The sequence below is a fragment of the Sycon ciliatum genome, chromosome 3 (assembly GCF_964019385.1).
Source record: "Sycon ciliatum chromosome 3, ocSycCili1.1, whole genome shotgun sequence".
NCBI classification, from domain to species: domain Eukaryota; kingdom Metazoa; phylum Porifera; class Calcarea; order Leucosolenida; family Sycettidae; genus Sycon; species Sycon ciliatum.
Window position 1 is genome coordinate 276,201 of NC_088645.1, and position 22,500 is coordinate 298,700.

The 22,500-nt window shown below is 50.1% G+C and overlaps 1 protein-coding gene across 1 annotated transcript in view; it reads left to right on the forward strand.

The window, feature by feature from the left end:
* Positions 1 to 22,500, forward strand: part of LOC135813182 (uncharacterized) — a 30,094-nt gene that overhangs the window by 4,831 nt on the left and 2,763 nt on the right. The window contains exon 3 of the mRNA XM_065326395.1: positions 8,648 to 8,806. Within this exon, the coding sequence (XP_065182467.1) occupies positions 8,648 to 8,806 (159 nt within the window). The remainder of the gene's footprint in view (positions 1 to 8,647; positions 8,807 to 22,500) is intronic.

Here is a 22,500-nt window from a genome sequence, read left to right on the forward strand (position 1 = left end):
CCATGGTCCTGAAAGAAATCTTTCGATACTACAGCTGAACAAATGAACACAGGTCATTTTGACTGTGGAGTCGGTGTGGACTGCACTACACCTGTCAAATTTGCAAGCGCTGTCTAGAATATACATGATAGGAAATGTCTTGGAGAGCGTATCGAAAGCGCTCTCTGATCGATGTTACCACTCGGAGGAGAAACGAAGACTGAGCGGCCACCCCAGTCATACAGACGAATCGACGATGGCATCAAGGAATCCAGAAACAAAGCAGCACCGCATGGTCCTGCTGCTGAAGGATCGCGTTCAAGCCATCGAGAAGTCACAACAAGGACAGTCGGTACGATTAATCGCGTGACTTTGAAGCCCAGCGCAAAACGAAACTTCCACAAGGAACGTTTGACTCCTGGCTTCAGAAGTAGAGGCTGAATTTAATGTCTGGAAAAAAATTGATCTTTCTCTGCCTGTGTCTCTCTCCGTCTCTCCGTCTTTCTCTCCAAGTGTTGTTGGACCTGGAATAAGCATTGCGCAAGTCCTGGGGGAATTAGCTGCATTTTAACATACATATGATATAATGGGATCCATATACTTCAAGAAGTATGGTTGCGTGGTGCAAACCTCTAACTAAAGACCACCTGCTAGTAAAGACCACATTTGCTGGCACCAAGCGGTGGTCGTTAGTCACAGGTTTTACTGTACATACATGCCTGTTTTGGTTTTCTCCACTATAAACGAGAGAGCTTGGAAGCTCAGGGCCCTACGCTATGCTTTTTGCCTTGATGACCTGGACAAAAAAAAGCAGAGGGATGTTATAAATTTTTCAATTCTCCTATTTTATTTCAAGGCATAACCTGGGATTCTAACCCGCCCAATCGCTCTACATTCATTGCCCGATACACTTCGCATTCCTACTGATTCTTCCAAGTTGCTTCACGTTATGATCATGCGCTATTTAGGATCGGTGACACACCGCCAAACCGATAATTTCTTTACTCAATTTCAATCCATCTTGCAACGCTAATCTATGCCCGACTTCATGCTTCTCGTCTCTGGGGACTTCAACGCTCGTTGCTCGGAATGGTATGGATCGACCACAGATGCGGTTCGTCATCAACTGCTTTGTCTGCTTCAAATGCTCTCCCTATCACAGCTCGCTACCTTTCCCACACATTACTCCCAACACAGTGGTAATGCCAGTGCGTTAGACCTGGTTATAACCAACCACCCACTAATTCTTTCTAACCTCTCAACTGCCGCACCGCTGGGTACCTCCGACCACGACGTTGTCCTCGCCAGACTCCAATTACAAGGTCAGCGAGACACACGAAGTGTTGCCATCCCTGCCGAACCAAGTCAGTTCAACTTTTCTTCATTCGATACATCCCTCAGAGCCTGCAAAGAGTGGTCGCACCGCTGGGTACCTCCGACCACGACATTGTCCTCGCCAGACTCCAATTACAAGGTCAGCGAGACACACGAAGTGTTGCCATCCCTGCCGAACCAAGTCAGTTCAACTTTTCTTCATTCGATACATCCCTCAGAGCCTGCAAAGAGTGGTCCCTCGTTGGCCAGTGCTTATCGACTATCGATTGGTTCAGCGAGCTCCAGATTCCTCCTGGAACTGAACCATATACCATATCATATACCATATGGCCCAATATCTGAGAAAATCGACCTTCGGGGCTGTTTTGGTGAAATTGATTTTTTTATTGCAAATTGATGTCTTGCCTTTGTAGAGTATTGTGACTTCGTTTCACGGCCATCAGACCAATATTGACCATGTAGAAATGCATTCTACAGTCAGGAGTCATGTTAATGAATTGTTCTTTTTTTACAATTTTGAAATATCAGTGTGTTTGGAGCCACCAAAAATTGTTTCCATGTGATATCTAATATAGTAAAGTGTTTTGACTGTTCAGGTACTTCATTTCCAGCATTCCGTGACTTTATTGAGGTTGTGTAGTTGCAACAGCAGCAATGGCAGCATTAGAAGGAGAGGTGATTTATCTGTTCTCCTGGTGATGGACATGCTTGACAGGATTGTCTGCAACAGATTTTGATGGAACACCATGATACATGTAACAGCATTCACATAATTATTGTGAAGGAGTCAAACGGAGCAAATGCGTCCAGATTCGCCTTGTTGCACTTTGTGGAGACTGACCATTTCCAAACATCAGTAACACAGTCTGACAAGCGTTTCACACCACCAACTCAAAAGTAACAGAATGTTACTCGAGATTGCCCAGCCTCATGTACTCCGTGATGGTCTGATTCGCCATTATTAGCTCGAGTATCGAGCGTGCCATCCAAAACATTTTAGGATCATCGTCGCAAAGAAAACTCGCATCATTTCGTGCCGTTTTAGCAGGTCTGGCGTGACACTCAGGAAACAGTTCTGCCACTCGCGCAAGGGCGCCCAGCGACCTTGCAAGCGGCGTACCCTCAGGAATCCACCTGGTTGTCCTTGCCTGGAGCTGTAGCAGCTATCGCTGAGGCAGACTGTGGTTGGCCTTGATCATACTCATCCAGGCCAAGTCCTCATCATCGTCGCCCCCGATAGGTAAGTACCGCGTGTCACTTGCGATCGATTCGCCTGACATGCGCTCTCAGAACTAGAAGCGCTGTCGCCGCTTGACAGGATATCCACAAAGAACGATGCATCACCGTCCATGGGATCGCGGCTGCTGTGCTCCGTGAGCCCAATAACCAACTGACACAAGAATCGCCTTCAATTTTCTTCCGCCATTGTCGTCTCTGCACTTTGCTTTGACGGAATCGATTTTTTTGCGAACAAATTTGTTTTTAGTGTTTTCTCAAAAAAACCGCGTAGCCCCGAAGGTCGAAAGTCTCAGATATCGGGCCATATATTGTGGGCAGCTGTTTGTGGCCAGCTATGCTTGATGGTACGGTACGGGACAGACACGGTACCAGCCAATATTGTGGCCAGCTGTTATGTACAATCCTGTAGAGCCTTTGTAGTCACAGATACGGGACAGATACGGGACAGATACGGGATAGCTCCAGGCGTGACACAAACAAACAAACAAACACCAAATTAAAGCTGTGTGGACCCTGGCTAGCGCCAGACGTTACTGAAGTAACGTCTTCTGCATAGCTACAGGAATAAAAGAATACTACTACTACATACATACATACATACATACATACATACATACACACACACACACACACACACACACACACACACACACATACATACACACACACACACACACACACACACACACACACACACACACATACATACATACATACGTACACACACATACATACATACGTACATACATACATACATACATACATACATACATACATACATACATACGTACATACGTACATACGTACGTACATACATACATACATACATACATACGTACATACGTACGTACATACATACATACATACATACATACGTACATACATACAGGCAAGCTCCTACTTTCCAGGAACAATGAGTGAAGTAGACTGTAGTTCATACTGTATGTATATCTATGCAAGCCATGAGTATAGTCGATGCACTTTTGATTGTGTGCACATCATACGCATCGGCACTTCTTGTAGCAAGGCCAAATACAGTAAAACCTGTAACTAAAGACCACCGTGACTAGCGACCAGCCTGGTACTACAGTAAAACCTGTAACTAAAGACCACCGTGACTAACGACCAGCCTGGTACTACAGTAAAACCTGTAACTAAAGACCACCGTGACTAGCGACCAGCCTGGTACTACAGTAAAACCTGTAACTAAAGACCACCGTGACTAACGACCAGCCTGGTACTACAGTAAAACCTGTAACTAAAGACCACCGTGACTAGCGACCAGCCTGGTACTACAGTAAAACCTGTAACTAAAGACCACCGTGACTAACGACCAGCCTGGTACTACAGTAAAACCTGTAACTAAAGACCACCGTGACTAGCGACCAGCTTGGTACTATCGACCACTTCACCAGGCACGGACGGTCTCACATTCAAAATTCACTGTGACTAGCGACTACCTGCTGTACGCGACCAGCGACCGCCTTTTCTTGTCCCAAAGACGATTTTTGACCCGTAACTAGCGACCGCGATGTAGGAAATCAAATGTTGCTCGAAGCTCCTTCTTGAAATTTTGATGATTTTCCGTGGTCCTGAATAGAATCTTTCGATACCACAGCTGAAGAATTAGAATTGAACGCAGGTAATTTTGACTGTGGAGTCCGTGTGGGATGCACTACACCTGTCAGAAATTCAAGCTCTGTCAAGAATAGACATGATAGGAAACGTCTTGGAGAGCACATTGAGCTTTCTGATCGATGTTTTACTACTCGGAGGAGAAACGAAGACTGAGCGGCTCTGTCACCCCAGTCATACAGACGATTTGACGATTGCATAAAGGAATCCAGAAACAAAGCAGCACCGCAAGGTCCTGATGCTGAAGGGTCGCGTTCAAGCAATCGAGAAGTCGCAACAAGGACAGTCGGTACGATTGCTCGCATGAACAAATTTGAAGCCCAGCGCAAAACGAAACTTCCACAGGGAACTTTTGACTCCTGGCTTCAGAAGTACGAGCCGAATTTGATGTCCGGAAAAAAATAATCTTCTCTCTCTCTCTGTCTCTCTCCATCTCTCCGTCTTTCTCTCCAAGTTTTGTTTGACCTGAAATAGGAATGGCATTGCGCAAGTCTTGGGGAATTGTATTAGCTGCATTTTGATATACATATCATATAATGGGATCCATATATGGTGGCGTGGTGCAAACCTCTAACTAAAGACCACCTGCTAGTAAAGACCGCTTTTGCTGGCACCAAGGGCAAGGGGTGGTCGGTAGTCACAGGTTTTACTGTACAGTGAAACCTGCCTAAGACAACCGCTCAAGGGACATTCAAAATGTGGTCTCTGTAACCAGGTGGTTGCCTTGCCCAGGGTCATTTGACTGGAAATAGCATCCCTTGGTCCTGGTTGCAGCGGTCCTCTAAGACTGGTGGTGGCCTTCTCCGAGTGGTCGCCTTGACATATTTACTGTATTACAGACCATGGTGTTTTCCGCCGAAGCGAAACCGCAGAAGTGAGTGTGCCAGTCCCAAATATTTTCGAGGCAGGAGATTTGATATTCCACTAAATCGGTAGTTTCACTTTTCGCAGTTGCCATGGTATTTTCTGCCCCCGTGGCATCGCTTCAGTGGAAAGGCTACTCTTGAGTGCACGTGTGATCGTGCCCTGAGATGGGAAGTACAAACAGGAATTGATGATGTGCTCTGATCTACACACCTGGAGACAAGTATGATCATTTTTCGATGCGGGCGCATGTTCCATGATGATGTGTGTGTGTGTGCATGTGTGTGTGTGTGTGTTTGTGTGTCTGTGTGTGTCTGTGTGTGTGTGTGTGTGTTTGTGTGTGTGTATGTATATGTTTGTGTGGCTGTGTGTATACCATACTCGCGCGATTCGTGACCCTGGGGCACTATTTTTTCAATGTCCAACACAGATGATGGGCCACTACCGTACTCGCAAGATTATGGTGCATTTTTTTGTAATAGACTCTGAAAACGTTGAGAACGTACTTGAGGCCACTTTTGAGAAAATGTAATGCGAGTTGCGTCACGAAAATCTGTGCTCCAAACTCGAAAACCAGGAGTGACTCGTAGCATTTGTTCAGAGTGTCCTTCGAGCTCCTTGCCTCGTGGCTGGAAGAATCATTTTGTTGTTGACTGCTCTGTGGCACTATTTTTCTTTTTTCTCGAGTGTCTTTGCGTTTGTGGCAACTTGTTCTCTCGCCATGCCACATTTAACAAAACGCGAACGGGCCATGGTACATGGTGGTGTCTGTTTTACAATTTTTTTGCGAAGACGAGGAGAACAATGGCTGGGCATCGAATTGGTCCCAAGTATTCCATTAGTCATGCTGCTGTTGCGTGGGGCGTCAGTATTCCCACCATGAACAGATGTGCCAGGACAGCCGACGACGTATATTATCGTTGGCGTCGGCCTTGTCGGTCTCTAGTCACGAACACATCAGCGCAATTTTTCACGAATCCGGCCTGTCCACCAATATGCAGAACAATAACCCCCCCCACCCGATGGTGCTTCATTTGGTTGCTTGCCTACACTCCTGTCACCATTGCCCCACCGTTGCTTGCCTACACTCCTGTCACCATTGCCCCACCGTTGCTTGCCTACACTCCTGTCACCATTGCCCCACCGTTGCTTGCCTACACTCCTGTCACCATTGCCCCACCGTTGCTTGCCTACACTCCTGTCACCATTGCCCCACCGTTGCTTGCCTACACTCCTGTCACCATTGCCCCACCACCTCCTAGTAACTGTGTGGTGCATATTGACCCCGATCTCATCCAGGTACACAATTGGCTTGCCTTGAGAACGAACTTCTCTGCTGTCTCGCAGGTAGCGATGCCGCCATGACACAATCTCGGGTCATTCCATCATTATGTGCGTGATACCTCTGGTCTTGCCACACCGAAATCCCATGGAACGCAACATTTTCCAAGAGCTAGTTTTGCTCATGTCTGGAAAATCGTTGATGGTTTCTCTGCAGCGAGTAGGAACTTTGTCCAGTGTTGGGTGCTCCTTCGCAGCATAGAATCCGTAAATTACTTCTTATACAGTCCAAAGCAAATCCGTCAGGGTTGAGTGGCTTCATGGCACGAGTCTCACATCGGGGATTGTCACTCTCGTCACCTTCATCACTGGAGACAGACAAGGCCAACGCAGCACGCTGGTTTTCGCCATCAGCATCCCCGGTACATGTGTTCCTCGTGGAAATACTGACGCCCCACGCAACAGCAGCATGACAAATGGAATACTTGGGACCAATTTGATGCCCAGCCATTGTTCTCCTCGTCTTCGCAAAAAATTGTAAAACAGACACCACCATGTACCATGGCCCGTTCACATTTTGTTAAATGTGGCATGGCGAGAGAACAAGTTGCCACGAACGCAAAGATACTCGAGAAAAAGCAAAAGAGTTCCACAGAGCAGTCAGCAACAAAATGATTCCTCCAGCCACGAGGCAAGTCACTCGAAGGACTCTCTGAACAAATGCCACGAGTCACACCCGGTTTTTCGAATTTCACGCACAGATTTTCGTGATACCACTAGCATGCCATTTTCTCAAAAGTGGCCTTGAGTACGTTAAGTGGCCTTGAGTACGTTAAGTGGCCTTGAGTACGTTAAGTGGCCTTGAGTACGTTAAGTGGCCTTGAGTACGTTAAGTGGCCTTGAGTACGTTAAGTGGCCTTGAGTACGTTAAGTGGCCTTGAGTACGTTAAGTGGCCTTGAGTACGTTAAGTGGCCTTGAGTACGTTAAGTGGCCTTGAGTACGTTAAGTGGCCTTGAGTACGTTAAGTGGCCTTGAGTACGCTAATTGACCTTGAGTACGTTAAGTGGCCTTGGGTACGTTAAGTGGCCTTGAGTACGTTAAGTGGCCTTGAGTACGTTAAGTGGCCTTGAGTACGTTAAGTGGCCTTGAGTACGTTACGTGGCCTTGAGTACGTTAAGTGGCCTTGAGTACGTTAAGTGGCCTTGAGTACGTTAAGTGACCTTGAGTACGTTAAGTGGCCTTGAGTACGTTAAGTGGCCTTGAGTACGTTAAGTGGCCTTGAGTACGTTAAGTGGCCTTGAGTACGTTAAGTGGCCTTGAGTACGTTACGTGGCCTTGAGTACGTTAAGTGGCCTTGAGTACGTTAAGTGGCCTTGAGTACGTTAAGTGACCTTGAGTACGTTAAGTGGCCTTGAGTACGTTAAGTGGCCTTGAGTACGTTAAGTGGCCTTGAGTACGTTAAGTGGCCTTGAGTACGTTAAGTGGCCTTGAGTACGTTAAGTGACCTTGAGTACGTTAAGTGGCCTTGAGTACGTTAAGTGGCCTTGAGTACGTTAAGTGGCCTTGAGTACGTTAAGTGACCTTGAGTACGTTAAGTGGCCTTGAGTACGTTAAGTGGCCTTGAGTACGTTGTCAACGTTTTCAGAGTCTATTTTTAAAAAAAATGCACCGTAAGTTGTTCATCTTGCCCTGCTTCGCGAAGTGGCGATTGTCACATCTCTGCATTTTGAAGTGACATCTTGCCCACAGGCCTTTCGGGGAGGGCGAAGATTTCAAAACGCTAGCTGCTAGTGCTATTTATTTACCACTGGTGTTGCTCCTCGGGGCCATTGTCCTGCTCTTTCAAGTTCCAGTATCTTGTATATTTATGCAAATAGTGCGATACCGCATGAACATAGTGCTTATGTGTCCATGTGTCGCGGGATCAATTGCATTCAGGTTCACTTATAAACCCATGCGCTTATTTGTGAGGGTGTGCTGATGCCCGGATATAGGCACATTTTTTCTTTTTTTCTTTTTTTACTATTGACACAGCCCTACTGGAAAACAGGTGGAGAACAAAAGAAACGAGGAAAAGGACAAAACATAGGGGATGTAGGGACGACGTGCTGATATGCTGGGACATGTTGAAATGCACGTCACTACAGTATGTGTGTGTGTGTGTGTGTGTTTTATATGTGTGTGTTACGTGTGTGTTTTATATGGGTGTGTTATGTGTGTGAGCGTATGTTTCTCTGTGTGTGTGTGTGTGAGTGCACATCCATGCAATGTCCTTGTTCGTGTCTTTTTGTCCGTGTTCTCATCTCCTTGCAGGCGGTCTGCATTTGCCTATTTTGAGCTGCTGCTGGTGTTCATAGCTGTGCTCGTTGCCTTGATAACCAGTGCCACGGTAACGGGAGGGCTGTACAAAACGTGCAATCAACTGCTGAGTGGTTGGGCTCAAGATAGTGGAGGATATGGTGCCAAACCCGGGTGAGTGCTTGTGATTGTCTGCACTGTGGTGTGTCCACTGTGTTGTGTGTCCACTGTGGCGTGTGTCCACTGTGTTGTGTGTCCACTGTGTTGTGTGTATTTATGTTGTTGAGAGTATATGACTGCAAGAGTATCGAACTCTGCATATAGGGTCTGGCGTGGTGGAATGCAAGCATTACTGCTTGCATTATGTGGTCGTGAGCTGTGGGCCATTGCTTGCATTACATAGTCGTGAGCTGTGGGCCATTGCTAGCATTACGTAGTCGCGAGCTGTGGGCCATTGCTCGCATTACGTGGTCGCGTGCTGTAGGCCATTGCTTGCATTACATGGTCCTGAGCTGTGGGCCATTGCGGCATTACGTGGTTGCGAGCTGTGGGCCATTGCTTGCATTACGTGGTCGTGAGCTGTGGGGCATTGCGGCTTTACTTGGTCGTGAGCTGTGGGCCATTGCAGCATTACTTGGTCGCGAGCTGTGGGCCATTGCTTGCATTACGTGGTCGCGGGCTGTGGGCCATTGCGGTATTACGTGGTCGCGGGCTGTGGGCCAATGCTTGCATTACGTGGTCGTGAGCTGTGGGCCATTGCTTGCATTACATGGTCGCGAGCTGTGGGCCATTGCGGCATTACGTGGTCGCGAGCTGTGGGCCATTGCTTGCATTACGTTTTCGTGAGCTGTGGGCCATTGCTTGCAATACATGGTCGCGAGCTGTGGGCCACTGTGGCTCTAAGTGGTCATGAGCTGTGGGCCATTGCTTGCATTACGTGGACGTGAGCTGTGGGCCATTGCGGCATTACGTGGTCGTGAGCTGTGGGCCATTGCGGCGTTATGTGGTCGCGAGCTGTGGACCATTGTGGCGTTACATGGTCGCGAGCTGTGGGCCTTTGCGGCATTACGTGGTCGCGAGCTGTTTGCCATTGCTTGCATGACGTGGTCGCGAGCTGTGGGCCATTGCTTGCATTACGTGGTCGTGAGCTGTGGGCCATTGCTTGCATTATGTGGTCGTGAGCTGTTGGCCATTGCGGCATTACGTGGTCGTGAGCTGTGGGCCATTCCGGCATTACGTGGTCGCGAGCTGTGGGCCATTGCTTGCATTACGTGGTCGCGAGCTGTGGGCCATTGCTTGCATTACGTGGTCGCGAGCTGTGGGCCATTGCGGCATTACGTGGTTGCGAGCTGTGGGCCATTGCGGCATTACATTGTCGTGAGCTGTTGGCCATTGCGGCATTACGTGGTCGGGAGCTGCGGGCCATTGCGGCATTACGTGGTCGCGAGCTGTGGGCCATTGCTTGCATTACGTGGTCGCGAGCTGTGGGCCATTGCTTGCATTACATGGTCGCGAGCTGTGGGCCATTGCTTGCATTACGTGGTCGCGAGCTGTGGGCCATTGCGGCATTACGTGGTCGCGAGCTGTGGGCCATTGCTTGCATTTCGTGAACGCGAGCTATGGGCCATTGCTTGCATTACGTGGTCTCGAGCTGTGGGCCATTGCTTGCATTACATGGTCGTGAGCTGTGGGCCATTGCTTGCATTACGTGGTCACGAGCTGTGGGCCACTGCTTGCATTACATGTTCGCGAGATGTGGGTCATTGTGGCATTACATGGTCGCGAGCTGTGGGCCATTGCTTGCATTACGTGGACGTGAGCTGTGGGCCATTGCTTGCATTACATGGTCGTGAGCTGTGGGCCATTGCTTCCCTTACGTGGACGTGAGCTGTGGGCCATTGCTTGCATTACATGGTCGTGACCTGTGGACCATTGCAGCATTACGCCGTCGCGACCTGTGGGCCATTGCGGCATTACGTGGTCGCAAGCTGTGGGCCATTGCGGCATTACGTGGTCCTGAGCTGTGGGCCATTGCGGCATTACATGGTCGCGAGCTGTGGGCCATTGCTTGCATTACGTGGACGTGAGCTGTGGGCGATTGCGGCATTACGTGGTCGTGAGCTGTCGGCCATTGTGGCGTTACATGGTCGCGAGCTGTGGGCCATTGCTTGCATTACGTGGACGTGAGCTGTGGGCCATTGCGGCATTACGTGGTCGTGAGCTGTGGGCCATTGTGGCGTTACATGGTCGGGAGCTGTGGCCCTTTGCGGCATTACGTGGTCGCAAGCTGTGGGCCATTGCTTGCATAACGTGGTCGCGAGCTGTGACCCATTGCTTGCATTACGTGGTCGTGAGCTGTGGGCCATTGCTTGCATTACGTGGTCGCGAGCTGTGGGCCACTGTTTGCATTACATGTTCGCGAGCTGTGGGCCATTGTGGCATTACATGGTCGTGAGCTGTGGGCCATTGCTTGCATTACGTGGACGTGAGCTGTTGGCCATTGCTTGCATTTACGTGGTCGCAAGCTGTGGGCCATTGCTTGCATTACGTGGTCGTGAGCTGTGGGCCATTGCTTGCATTACGTGGTCGCGAGCTGTGGGCCATTGCTTGCATTACGTGGTCGCTAACTGTGGGCCATTGCGGCATTACGTGGACGTGAGCTGTGGGCCATTGCTTGCAATACATGGTATCGCGAGCTGTGGGCCATTGCGGCATTACATTGTCGTGAGCTGTTGGCCATTGCGGCATTGCGTGGTCAGGAGCTGTAGGCCATTGAGGCATAACGTGGTCGCGAGCTGTGGGCAATTGCTTGCATTACGTGGTCGCGAGCTATGGGCCATTGCTTGCATTACGTGGTCGTGAGCTGTGGGCCATTGCTTGCATTACGTGGTCGCGAACTGTGGGCCACTGCTTGCATTACATGTTCGCGAGCTGTGGGCCATTGTGGCATTACATGGTCGTGACCTGTGGGCCATTGCTTGCATTACGTGGACGTGAGCTGTGGGCCATTGCTTGCATTATGTGGTCGCGAGCTGTGGGCCATTGCGGCATTAATTTGGACGTGAGCTGTGGGCCATTGCTTGCATTACGTGGTCGCGAGCTGTGGGCCATTGCTTGCAATACATGGTATCGCGAGCAGTGGGCCATTGCGGCATTACATTGTCGTGAGCTTTTGGCCATTGCAGCATTACGTGGTCGGGAGCTGTGGGCCATTGCGGCATTACGTGGTCGCGAGCTGTGGGCCATTGCTTGCATTATGTGGTCGCTAACTGTGGGCCATTGCTTGCATTACATGGTCGCGAGCTGTGGGCCATTGCGGCATTACATTGTCGTGAGCTGTTGGCCATTGCAGCATTACGTGGTCGGGAGCTGTGGGCCATTGCGGCATTACGTGGTCGCGAGCTGTGGGCCATTGCTTGCATTATGTGGTCGCTAACTGTGGGCCATTGCTTGCATTTCATGGTCGCGAGCTGTGGGCCATTGCTTGCATTATGTGGTCGCTAACTGTGGGCCATTTCTTGCATTACATGGTCGCGAGCTGTGGGCCATTGCTTGCATTACGTGGTCGCGAGCTGTCGGGAATTGCTTGCATTACTTGGTCGTGAGCTGTGGGCCATTGCGGCATTACGTGGTTGCGAGCTGTGGGCAATTGCTTGCATTACGTGGTCGCGAGGTATGGGCAATTGCTTGCATTACGTAGTCGTGAGCTGTGGGCCATTGCTTGCATTACATGGTCGCAAGCTGTGGGCCATTGCTTGCATTACGTGGTCGTGAGCTGTGGGCCATTGCTTGCATTACGTGGTCGCGAGCTGTGGGCCATTGCTTGCATTACATTGTCGTGAGCTGTTGGCCATTCGGCATTGCGTGGTCGGGAGCTGTGGGCCATTGCGGCATTACGTGGTCGCGAGCAGTGGGCCATTGCTTGCATTATGTGGTCGCTAGCTGTGGGCCATTGCTTGCATTACATGGTCGCGAGCTGTGGGCCATTGCTTGCATTACGTGGTCGCGAGCTGTCGGCCATTGCTTGCATTACTTGGTCGTGAGCTGTGGGCCATTGCGGCATTACGTGGTCGCGAGCTGTGGACCGTTGCTTGCATTACGTGGTCTCGAGCTATGGGCCATTGCTTGCATAACGTGGTCGTGAGCTGTGGGCCATTGCTTGCATTACATGGTCGTGAGCTGTGGGCCATTGCTTGCATTACGTGGTCGCGAGCTGTGGGCCACTGCTTGCATTACATGTTCGCGAACTGTGGGCCATTGCTTGCATTACATGGTCGCGAGCTGTGGGCCATTGCTTGCATTACGTGGTCGCGAGCTGTCGGCCATTGCTTGCATTACTTGGTCGTGAGCTGTGGGCCATTGCGGCATTACGTGGTCGCGAGCTGTGGACCATTGCTTGCATTACGTGGTCTCGAGCTATGGGCCATTGCTTGCATAACGTGGTCGTGAGCTGTGGGCCATTGCTTGCATTACATGGTCGTGAGCTGTGGGCCATTGCTTGCATTACGTGGTCGCGAGCTGTGGGCCACTGCTTGCATTACATGTTCGCGAACTGTGGGCCATTGTGGCATTACATGGTCGTGAGCTGTGGGCCATTGCTAGCATTATGTGGTCGCGAGCTGTGGGCCATTGCGGCATTATGTGGACGTGAGCTGTGGGCCATTGCTTGCATTACGTGGTCGCGAGCTGTGGGCCATTGCTTGCAATACATGGTATCGCGAGCTGTTGGCCATGGCGGCATTACATTGTCGTGAGCTGTTGGCCATTGCAGCATTACGTGGTCGGGAGCTGTGGGCCATTGCGGCATTACGTGGTCGCGAGCTGTGGGCCATTGCTTGCATTATGTGGTCGCTAACTGTGGGCCATTGCTTGCATTACATGGTCGCGAGCTGTGGGCCATTGCTTGCATTACGTGGTCGCGAGCTGTCGGGAATTGCTTGCATTACTTGGTCGTGAGCTGTGGGCCATTGCGGCATGACGTGGTTGCGAGCTGTGGGCAATTGCTTGCATTACGTGGTCGCAAGGTATGGGCCATTGCTTGCATTACGTGGTCGTGAGCTGTGGGCCATTGCTTGCATTACGTGGTCGCAAGCTGTAGGCCATTGCTTGCATTACGTGGTCGTGAGCTGTGGGCCATTGCTTGCATTACATGGTCGCGAGCTGTGGGCCATTGCTTGCATTACATGGTATCGTGAGGTGTTGGCCATTGCGGCATTGCGTGGTCGGGAGCTGTGGGCCATTGCGGCATTACGTGGTCGCGAGCAGTGGGCCATTGCTTGCATTACGTGGTCGCTAGCTGTGGGCCATTGCTTGCATTACATGGTCGCGAGCTGTGGGCCATTGCTTGCATTACGTGGTCGCGAGCTGTCGGCCATTGCTTGCATTACTTGGTCGTGAGCTGTGGGCCATTGCGGCATTACGTGGTCACGAGCTGTGGGCCATTGCTTGCATTACGTGGTCTCGAGCTATGGGCCATTGCTTGCATTACGTGGTCGTGAGCTGTGGGCCATTGCTTGCATTACATGGTCGTGAGCTGTGGGCCATTGCTTGCATTACGTGGTCGCGAGCTGTGGGCCACTGCTTGCATTACATGTTCGCGAACTGTGGGCCATTGTGGCATTACATGGTCGCGAGCTGTGGGCCATTGCTTGCATTACGTGGATGTGAGCTGTGGGCCATTGCTTGCATTACATGGCCGTGAGCTGTGGGCCATTGCTTTCCTTACGTGGACGTGAGCTGTGGGCCATTGTTTGCATTACGTGGTCATGACCTGTGGACCATTGCAGCATTACGTCGTCGCGACCTGTGGGCCATTGCGGCATTACGTGGTCGCAAGCTGTGGGCCATTGCGGCTAGGGATTTCCACATTACGTTTTGCATCTTTTTGCATCTTGGCGGTAAAAATGAATCCCCGGAGGAAAAAATGCATCTTTCGTGATTTTTGCCAGATTTTCTTCCAAAACAACAAGTTTTGCGTGATTTTTGCCAGATTTTCTTCAAAAACAACAAATTTGGCGTGATTTTTGCCAGATTTCCTTCAAGAACAAAATGTTTTGCAAGTGTAACTGTCAGCTAAAGCGAGTAAAGGCATCTTCTTGTGCTGGCAAGACTTGCCATAGACTTGACCCTTGTCAGTCTTTGAAATAATATGCCAGTGCATGATGCACGGGGTACATGACTGTACTGTAGGTTCCCTGATGCCAACATGTACATGTAGATCTACAATGATTTTCATGTACCGGTACATGTACTGTACATGCTTCGAATCACGGAGTCGTAAAATATCGGTATTTTACGACTCCCTGCTTCGGCAGCCATCTTGTTGCCATGGCAACAGGTGAATAATTTTCGCGCATTGGGTGATTTTTTGAATATTTTTAGATTTTTTTCAAATCTATCTATTTTTGAGAAAACCATCATTCCACGAAAAAAATCGAGTTTTACATCCACGTCTTTCCATTATTTTTTCGAATAATGTGGAAAAGCCTAATTGCGGCATTACTTGGTCCTGAGCTGTGGGCCATTCCTTGCATTACGTGGTCGCGAGCTGTAGGCCGTTGCGGCATTACATGGTCTCGAGCTGTAGGCCATTGCGGCATTACGTGGTCCTGAGCTGTGGGCCATTGCTTGCATTACGTGGTCGCGAGCTGTCAGGAATTGCTTGCATTACTTGGTCGTGAGCTGTGGGCCATTGCGGCATGACGGGGTCACGAGCTGTGGGCAATTGCTTGCATTACGTGGTCGGGAGCTATAGGCCATTGCTTGCATTACGTGGTCGTGAGCTGTGGGCCATTTCTTGCATTACGTGGTCGCGAGCTGTGGGCCACTGCTTGCATTACATGGTCGCGAGCTGTGGGCCATTGCTTGCATTACGTGGACGTGAGCTGTGGGCAATTGCTTGCATTACGTGGTCGCGAGCTATGGGCCATTGCTTGCATTACGTGGTCGTGAGCTGTGGGCCATTGCTTGCATTACTTGATCGTGAGCTGTGGGCCATTGTGGCATTACATGGTCGCGAGCTGTGGGCCATTGCTTGCATTACGTGGACGTGAGCTGTGGGCCATTGCTTGCATTACGTGGTCGCAAGCTGTGGGCCATTGCTTGCATTACGTGGTCGTGAGCTGTGGGCCATTGCTTGCATTACGTGGTCGCGAGCTGTGGGCCATTGCAGCATTACGTGGACGTGAGCTGTGGGCCATTGCTTGCATTACGTGGTCGCGAGCTGTGGGCCATTGCTTGCATTACATGGTATCGCGAGCTGTGGGCCATTGCGGCATTACATTGTCGTGAGCTGTTGGCCATTGCGGCATTGCGTGGTCGGGAGCTGTGGGCCATTGCGGCATTACGTGGTCGCGAGCTGTGGGCCATTGCTTGCAATACGTGGTCGCTAGCTGTGGGCCATTGCTTGCATTACATGGTCGCGAGCTGTGGGCCATTGCTTGCATTACGTGGTCGCGAGCTGTCGGCCATTGCTTGCATTACTTGGTCGTGAGCTGTGGGCCATTGCGGCATTACGTGGTCGCGAGCTGTGGGCCATTGCTTGCATTACTTGGTCGCGAGCTATGGGCCATTGCTTGCATTACGTGGTCGTGAGCTGTGGGCCATTGCTTGCATTACATGGTCGTGAGCTGTGGGCCATTGCTTGCATTACGTGGTCGCGAGCTGTGGGCCACTGCTTGCATTACATGTTCGCGAGCTGTGAGCCATTGTGGCATTACATGGTCGCGAGCTGTGGGCCATTGCTTGCATTACGTGGATGTGAGCTGTGGGCCATTGCTTGCATTACATGGTCGTGAGCTGTGGGCCATTGCTTTCCTTACGTGGACGTGAGCTGTGGGCCATTGCTTGCATTACGTGGTCATGACCTGTGGACCATTGCAGCATTACGTCGTCGCGACCTGTGGGCCATTGCGGCATTACGTGGTCGCAATAATAATAATAGTTACAGTTCGCATGTCACTCATGGAAGGATCCAGGGGCTTAACGCATCTGTCAACGAAATCCAGGCAGAAGAGCCGACAAAAGGCATCTCATTATTGTTAGAACGTATCGCAGTAAGAACAACTACGCAAGCGCAGCACATTTTTCCACAAGCATCAGCCATTCTTTCTTGTCTAGAGCCAGTTCAAAACAGTCAGAAATATCAATATTGGCGTGCTTTAGATCACTTTTAATATTGTCAATCCATCTGAGATGGGGTCGGCCACGTGGGCGCTTGATGTCCCGGGTATTAATTGCCATCTCCAGTGCTTGGTAGAACGCTGAGTTACGTCCTTCGCGAACAACATGGCCCAGCCAGAGCAGCCGACGTCTGCGACAGGTAGTGCTGACTGGGCCTTGTCGCGTTGAGGCGTACACCTTGGCATTCGACATGTGGTGAGGGTACACCACACCAAGCAGGTACCGCAATTTTCTGCGGTGCCATGCGTCCAGCCGATTACTGAGTTGCTGTGTCAGGGCCCACAGTCCGCAGTTATACAACAGGATAGGCAAAATGAGGGCAGAGAACATACAAAGTCTGGAGCTCAGTTTATGACGCTTCCACGAAATGGAGCCGAACGCTCTATTCGCAGCACCTATTCTTGCCTGAATATCCTCTGCGGACCCCAACAAAGAGCCAAGCAGCTTGACAGATCGCCAAGAGGAGTCGGCTTTAGTTACTGTAATATATTGTGTTTTCTGAATATTTAACATTAGGTTATCTTCTTTGAATTTTTCACTTGATTTCTCCACAATCTCCTCGACTTCTCGCCTCTCCGTGTCATGGATTGTTGTGTCGTCTGCATATTGGGTGGTTGGTGCTGGTAAAGATAAGTGCGATAGTATAGGATCAAGGTGGCGCATGGCTCCCTCAGCATACACATTGTACATGATGGGAGACAGCGGATCCCCCTGCACTACTCCGATATTTGTAGCAAACGCTTTGCCTAAATGAGAACTGAGTTTCACTCTCACCGTCGTGTCCGAGATCAGAGTGCCAACGACATCAGTGGCAGCTCCAGAGTCTGAAAATCGCGCCAACGCCTTCTCACGGACAATGGTATCAAATGCTCCGCTGAAGTCTAATAGTGCGGCAGAGTATTTCCAGTCACCGAGTAGTGCACGTTCGCACATGACACGCGTATAGAAAACTCCGTCAGCCGTGGAGCGTCCGGGTGTAAAGCCTGCCTGACTTTCACGTACATATGAGGTGGTAGATTGTTGTGAACGCATGGTGATGATGCGGGTCAGCACCTTGCGAACAACTGATAGCAGCATGACCGGTCTGTAACTTTTCGGTGCACCCATAGGTTTTCCTCGTTTGTATACTGGCACCAGAAGGCCACATCTAAGGTCAGGTGGGCAATAGTGGAGTTCCTTAATGGAGTTGAATAGGGTAGTCAGCCATGGAGTAATGACAGTCGAAGCCGTACGTAGCAGTGCCGCACTGATCCCATCACATCCAACAGCGCCTCCGATTTTCTGGTGCATGATGGCCTTCCTAATCTCTTCAGAGGTAAATGGTTCGTCTTTCGCCTTACTGTTAGGCTGTGCCGGGAAAAGCGTTGGCTGGTCGCTCCGGTAAAACACTGATGCGAAATACTTGCTGAATTCCTCCAAATTCCAATTTACATTTGTGACATTTTCACCACTATCATTTGCGAGTCGTACTGGGGAAGGTTTGTCAGGATTTCGAAGTGCTTTTAGCTGTTTGATGGCATTGAAGTACGATCTTGCATCCGGTCGTAATGCGTCCACTGCCTCCGCTTTGTGCTGCCAATATAAGTCACCTTCGTTTCTGAGTAATGCTCGGATACGGTGAAGGATCTTGTTTCTACTTTGTGTTAGTTCTTTCCGCTGTGGGCCATTGCGGCATTACGTGGTCCTGAGCTGTGGGCCATTGCTTGCATTACGTGGTCGCGAGCTGTAGGCCGTTGCGGCATTACATGGTCTCGAGCTGTAGGCCATTGCGGCATCACGTGGTCCTGAGCTGTGGGCCATTGCGGCATTACATGGTCGCGAGCTGTGGGCCATTGCTTGCATTACGTGGTTGTGAGCTGTGGGCCATTGCTTGCATTACTTGGTCGTGAGCTGTGGGCCTTTGCGGCATTACGTGGTCGTGAGCTGTAGGCCATTGCCGCATTACATTGTCGCGAGCTGTGGGCCATTCCGGCTACATTAATCTGCTGCGGTTTCCTGCTTCCAAATCCACTTTCTGCGGATAGTTTTGTATGTCAGGTTTCTCGCCAAATCGACTTAGCGGCGCACTGTGCCCTCCTTCAATCGTTGACCGCCCCCTTTTAAAATGAATGTGCCACCCTTCAGAGTGCGAGCACCACCTCTTATTTTATACGTGTATGCATTTAGCTTCATGATGATGATGAGGACACATCATGTGCAGTGTGCAGTGTACAGTCATGTGGTAGCAGAGCGTTGTATGAGTCATTGCATCATCATCATCATCACTGACTTCTAAAAACCATATCAATGGCGGGCTCCAGTGACCGGTGAATACGTGCATGGAATGGAAGCACAATAGTTGATCGGTTGCTTACTGGTGTCGCTGAAAATAGCAGCAAACATGGCGGTAAGGTCACAAAAATTCCTGGTTCGATGACCCCCACCCTCCTTCACTTATGTTCTGGATACAACCCTGTACGTGACGCATCACGCACAGACATTGCTTTTGAACTTGCCGCATTGCACATGATATTGTTAAGGCTAAACCGTCAGAAAACTCAAATAATATGCAGCTAGATTGTCATTTCACTACGTAATATCCGCAACGCGCCACGCAGGCCACGCAGGGCACCCATAACTCGGAGAGGCCGCGCAGAGCACCCATAACTCGGAGAGGCCGCGCAGAGCACCCATAACTCGGAGAGGCCGCGCAGGGCACCCATAACTCGGAGAGGCCACGCAGAGCACCCATAACTCGGAGAGGCCACGCAGAGCACCCATAACTCGGAGAGGCCGCGCAGAGCACCCATAACTCGGAGAGGCCACGCAGAGCACCCATAACTCGGAGAGGCCACGCAGGGCACCCATAACTCGGAGAGGCCACGCAGAGCACCCATAACTCGGAGAGGCCACGCAGGGCACCCATAACTCGGAGAGGCCACGCAGAGCACCCATAGCTGGGAGAGGCCACGTAGGGCACCCATAACTCGGAGATCAGACTTGCACCCTGTGTTGTTGTGTGAGTGTGTGCATGTCATAGCAGGAGTATTGTGTGAGTGTGTGCATGTACGAGTAACAGCAGGAGTATGCGTAGGAGTAACAGCAGGAGTATGTGTAGGAGTATAGTGCGAGTAACAGCAGGAGTATAATTATAAAATGCCAGGAGTGTGCAATTCTAGATACCCTTTCTATGGGATGCGCTGCCAACGATAACTCATATCATGTGACGTACTGTTGCCCGGTGTATGCTCCCAGTCTGTTTTTAGCCACCATTCAGGAAGTAAAAAAATAGCACTCCCTTTCAGAAACCCACTTAGCTTATGGAGTTATGCAACTGATTACTAGTGATTAGCATGATTACTGCAGGTAATCAAACTGCGCGCATCCTGGCCTCCGTTGTATGTAGTATGAATCGGACTTGGAACACGTGATGTGAGTGTTCGCAGTCGGAGAACCCACATGCAGAATGTAGAATTCTTAGGAGCTTTTTCACTATTGGAAGTTGTTACTAGAATGTACATGTACGTCGTAGGCATGCAATACCTTCATAGCATATACATGTACGTCGTAGGCATGCATTTCCTTCATAGCACAAACATGTACGTCGTAGCCATGCATTTCCTTCATAGCACAAACATTTCAATGGTTTTCAGATAGTACTAGTAGCTGCCTCGTGAGATAGTGCTAGAGACTTTGGCGATGATTACATTGGAGAAGTGTTTGCTCCGAGCGAGCTCCGGTGTGGGGAGCAGGCACCATAAAACTACTTTGTCAAGACTTGCCGTGACTAGTGGCTTTAACTACCAGTGAACTGCCTTTGTTAGCTCAGACAGCGACATCATTTGTTGGTGATTTCAGCAAACTTGATAAGATACCTCTGATACCTACATACGTCTAATTCGAAGAAATCATGATAATTTTGTAAGTGTGTCATCATACAGGTCGTGCAATGGTGCTTACTTAGCATAGCTGCAATACCAGCACATGTCTACAACTGATAATTGTGTGTGTATGTATGTGTGTGTGTGTGTATGTATGTATGTGTGTGTGTGTGTGTGTGTGTGTGTGTGTGTGTGTGTGTGTGTGTGTGTGTGTGTGTGTGTGTGTGTGTGTGTGTGTGTGTGTGTGTGTGTGTGTGTGTGTGTGTGTGTGTGTGTGTGTGTGTGTGTGTGTGTGTGTGTGTGTGTGTGTGTGTGTGTGTGTGTGTGTGTGTGTGTGTGTGTGTGTGTGTGTGTGTGTGTGTGTGTGTGTGTGTGTGTGTGTGTGTGTGTGTGTGTGTGTGTGTGTGTGTGTGTGTGTGTGTGTGTGTGTGTGTGTGTGTGTGTGTGTGTGTGTGTGTGTGTGTGTGTGTGTGTGTGTGTGTGTGTGTGTGTGTGTGTGTGTGTGTGTGTGTGTGTGTGTGTGTGTGTGTGTGTGTGTGTGTGTGTGTGTGTGTGTGTGTGTGTGTGTGTGTGTGTGTGTGTGTGTGTGTGTGTGTGTGTGTGTGTGTGTGTGTGTGTGTGTGTGTGTGTGTGTGTGTGTGTGTGTGTGTGTGTGTGTGTGTGTGTGTGTGTGTGTGTGTGTGTGTGTGTGTGTGTGTGTGTGTGTGTGTGTGTGTGTGTGTGTGTGTGTGTGTGTGTGTGTGTGTGTGTGTGTGTGTGTGTGTGTGTGTGTGTGTGTGTGTGTGTGTGTGTGTGTGTGTGTGTGTGTGTGTGTGTGTGTGTGTGTGTGTGTGTGTGTGTGTGTGTGTGTGTGTGTGTGTGTGTGTGTGTGTGTGTGTGTGTGTGTGTGTGTGTGTGTGTGTGTGTGTGTGTGTGTGTGTGTGTGTGTGTGTGTGTGTGTGTGTGTGTGTGTGTGTGTGTGTGTGTGTGTGTGTGTGTGTGTGTGTGTGTGTGTGTGTGTGTGTGTGTGTGTGTGTGTGTGTGTGTGTGTGTGTGTGTGTGTGTGTGTGTGTGTGTGTGTGTGTGTGTGTGTGTGTGTGTGTGTGTGTGTGTGTGTGTGTGTGTGTGTGTGTGTGTGTGTGTGTGTGTGTGTGTGTGTGTGTGTGTGTGTGTGTGTGTGTGTGTGTGTGTGTGTGTGTGTGTGTGTGTGTGTGTGTGTGTGTGTGTGTGTGTGTGTGTGTGTGTGTGTGTGTGTGTGTGTGTGTGTGTGTGTGTGTGTGTGTGTGTGTGTGTGTGTGTGTGTGTGTGTGTGTGTGTGTGTGTGTGTGTGTGTGTGTGTGTGTGTGTGTGTGTGTGTGTGTGTGTGTGTGTGTGTGTGTGTGTGTGTGTGTGTGTGTGTGTGTGTGTGTGTGTGTGTGTGTGTGTGTGTGTGTGTGTGTGTGTGTGTGTGTGTGTGTGTGTGTGTGTGTGTGTGTGTGTGTGTGTGTGTGTGTGTGTGTGTGTGTGTGTGTGTGTGTGTGTGTGTGTGTGTGTGTGTGTGTGTGTGTGTGTGTGTGTGTGTGTGTGTGTGTGTGTGTGTGTGTGTGTGTGTGTGTGTGTGTGTGTGTGTGTGTGTGTGTGTGTGTGTGTGTGTGTGTGTGTGTGTGTGTGTGTGTGTGTGTGTGTGTGTGTGTGTGTGTGTGTGTGTGTGTGTGTGTGTGTGTGTGTGTGTGTGTGTGTGTGTGTGTGTGTGTGTGTGTGTGTGTGTGTGTGTGTGTGTGTGTGTGTGTGTGTGTGTGTGTGTGTGTGTGTGTGTGTGTGTGTGTGTGTGTGTGTGTGTGTGTGTGTGTGTGTGTGTGTGTGTGTGTG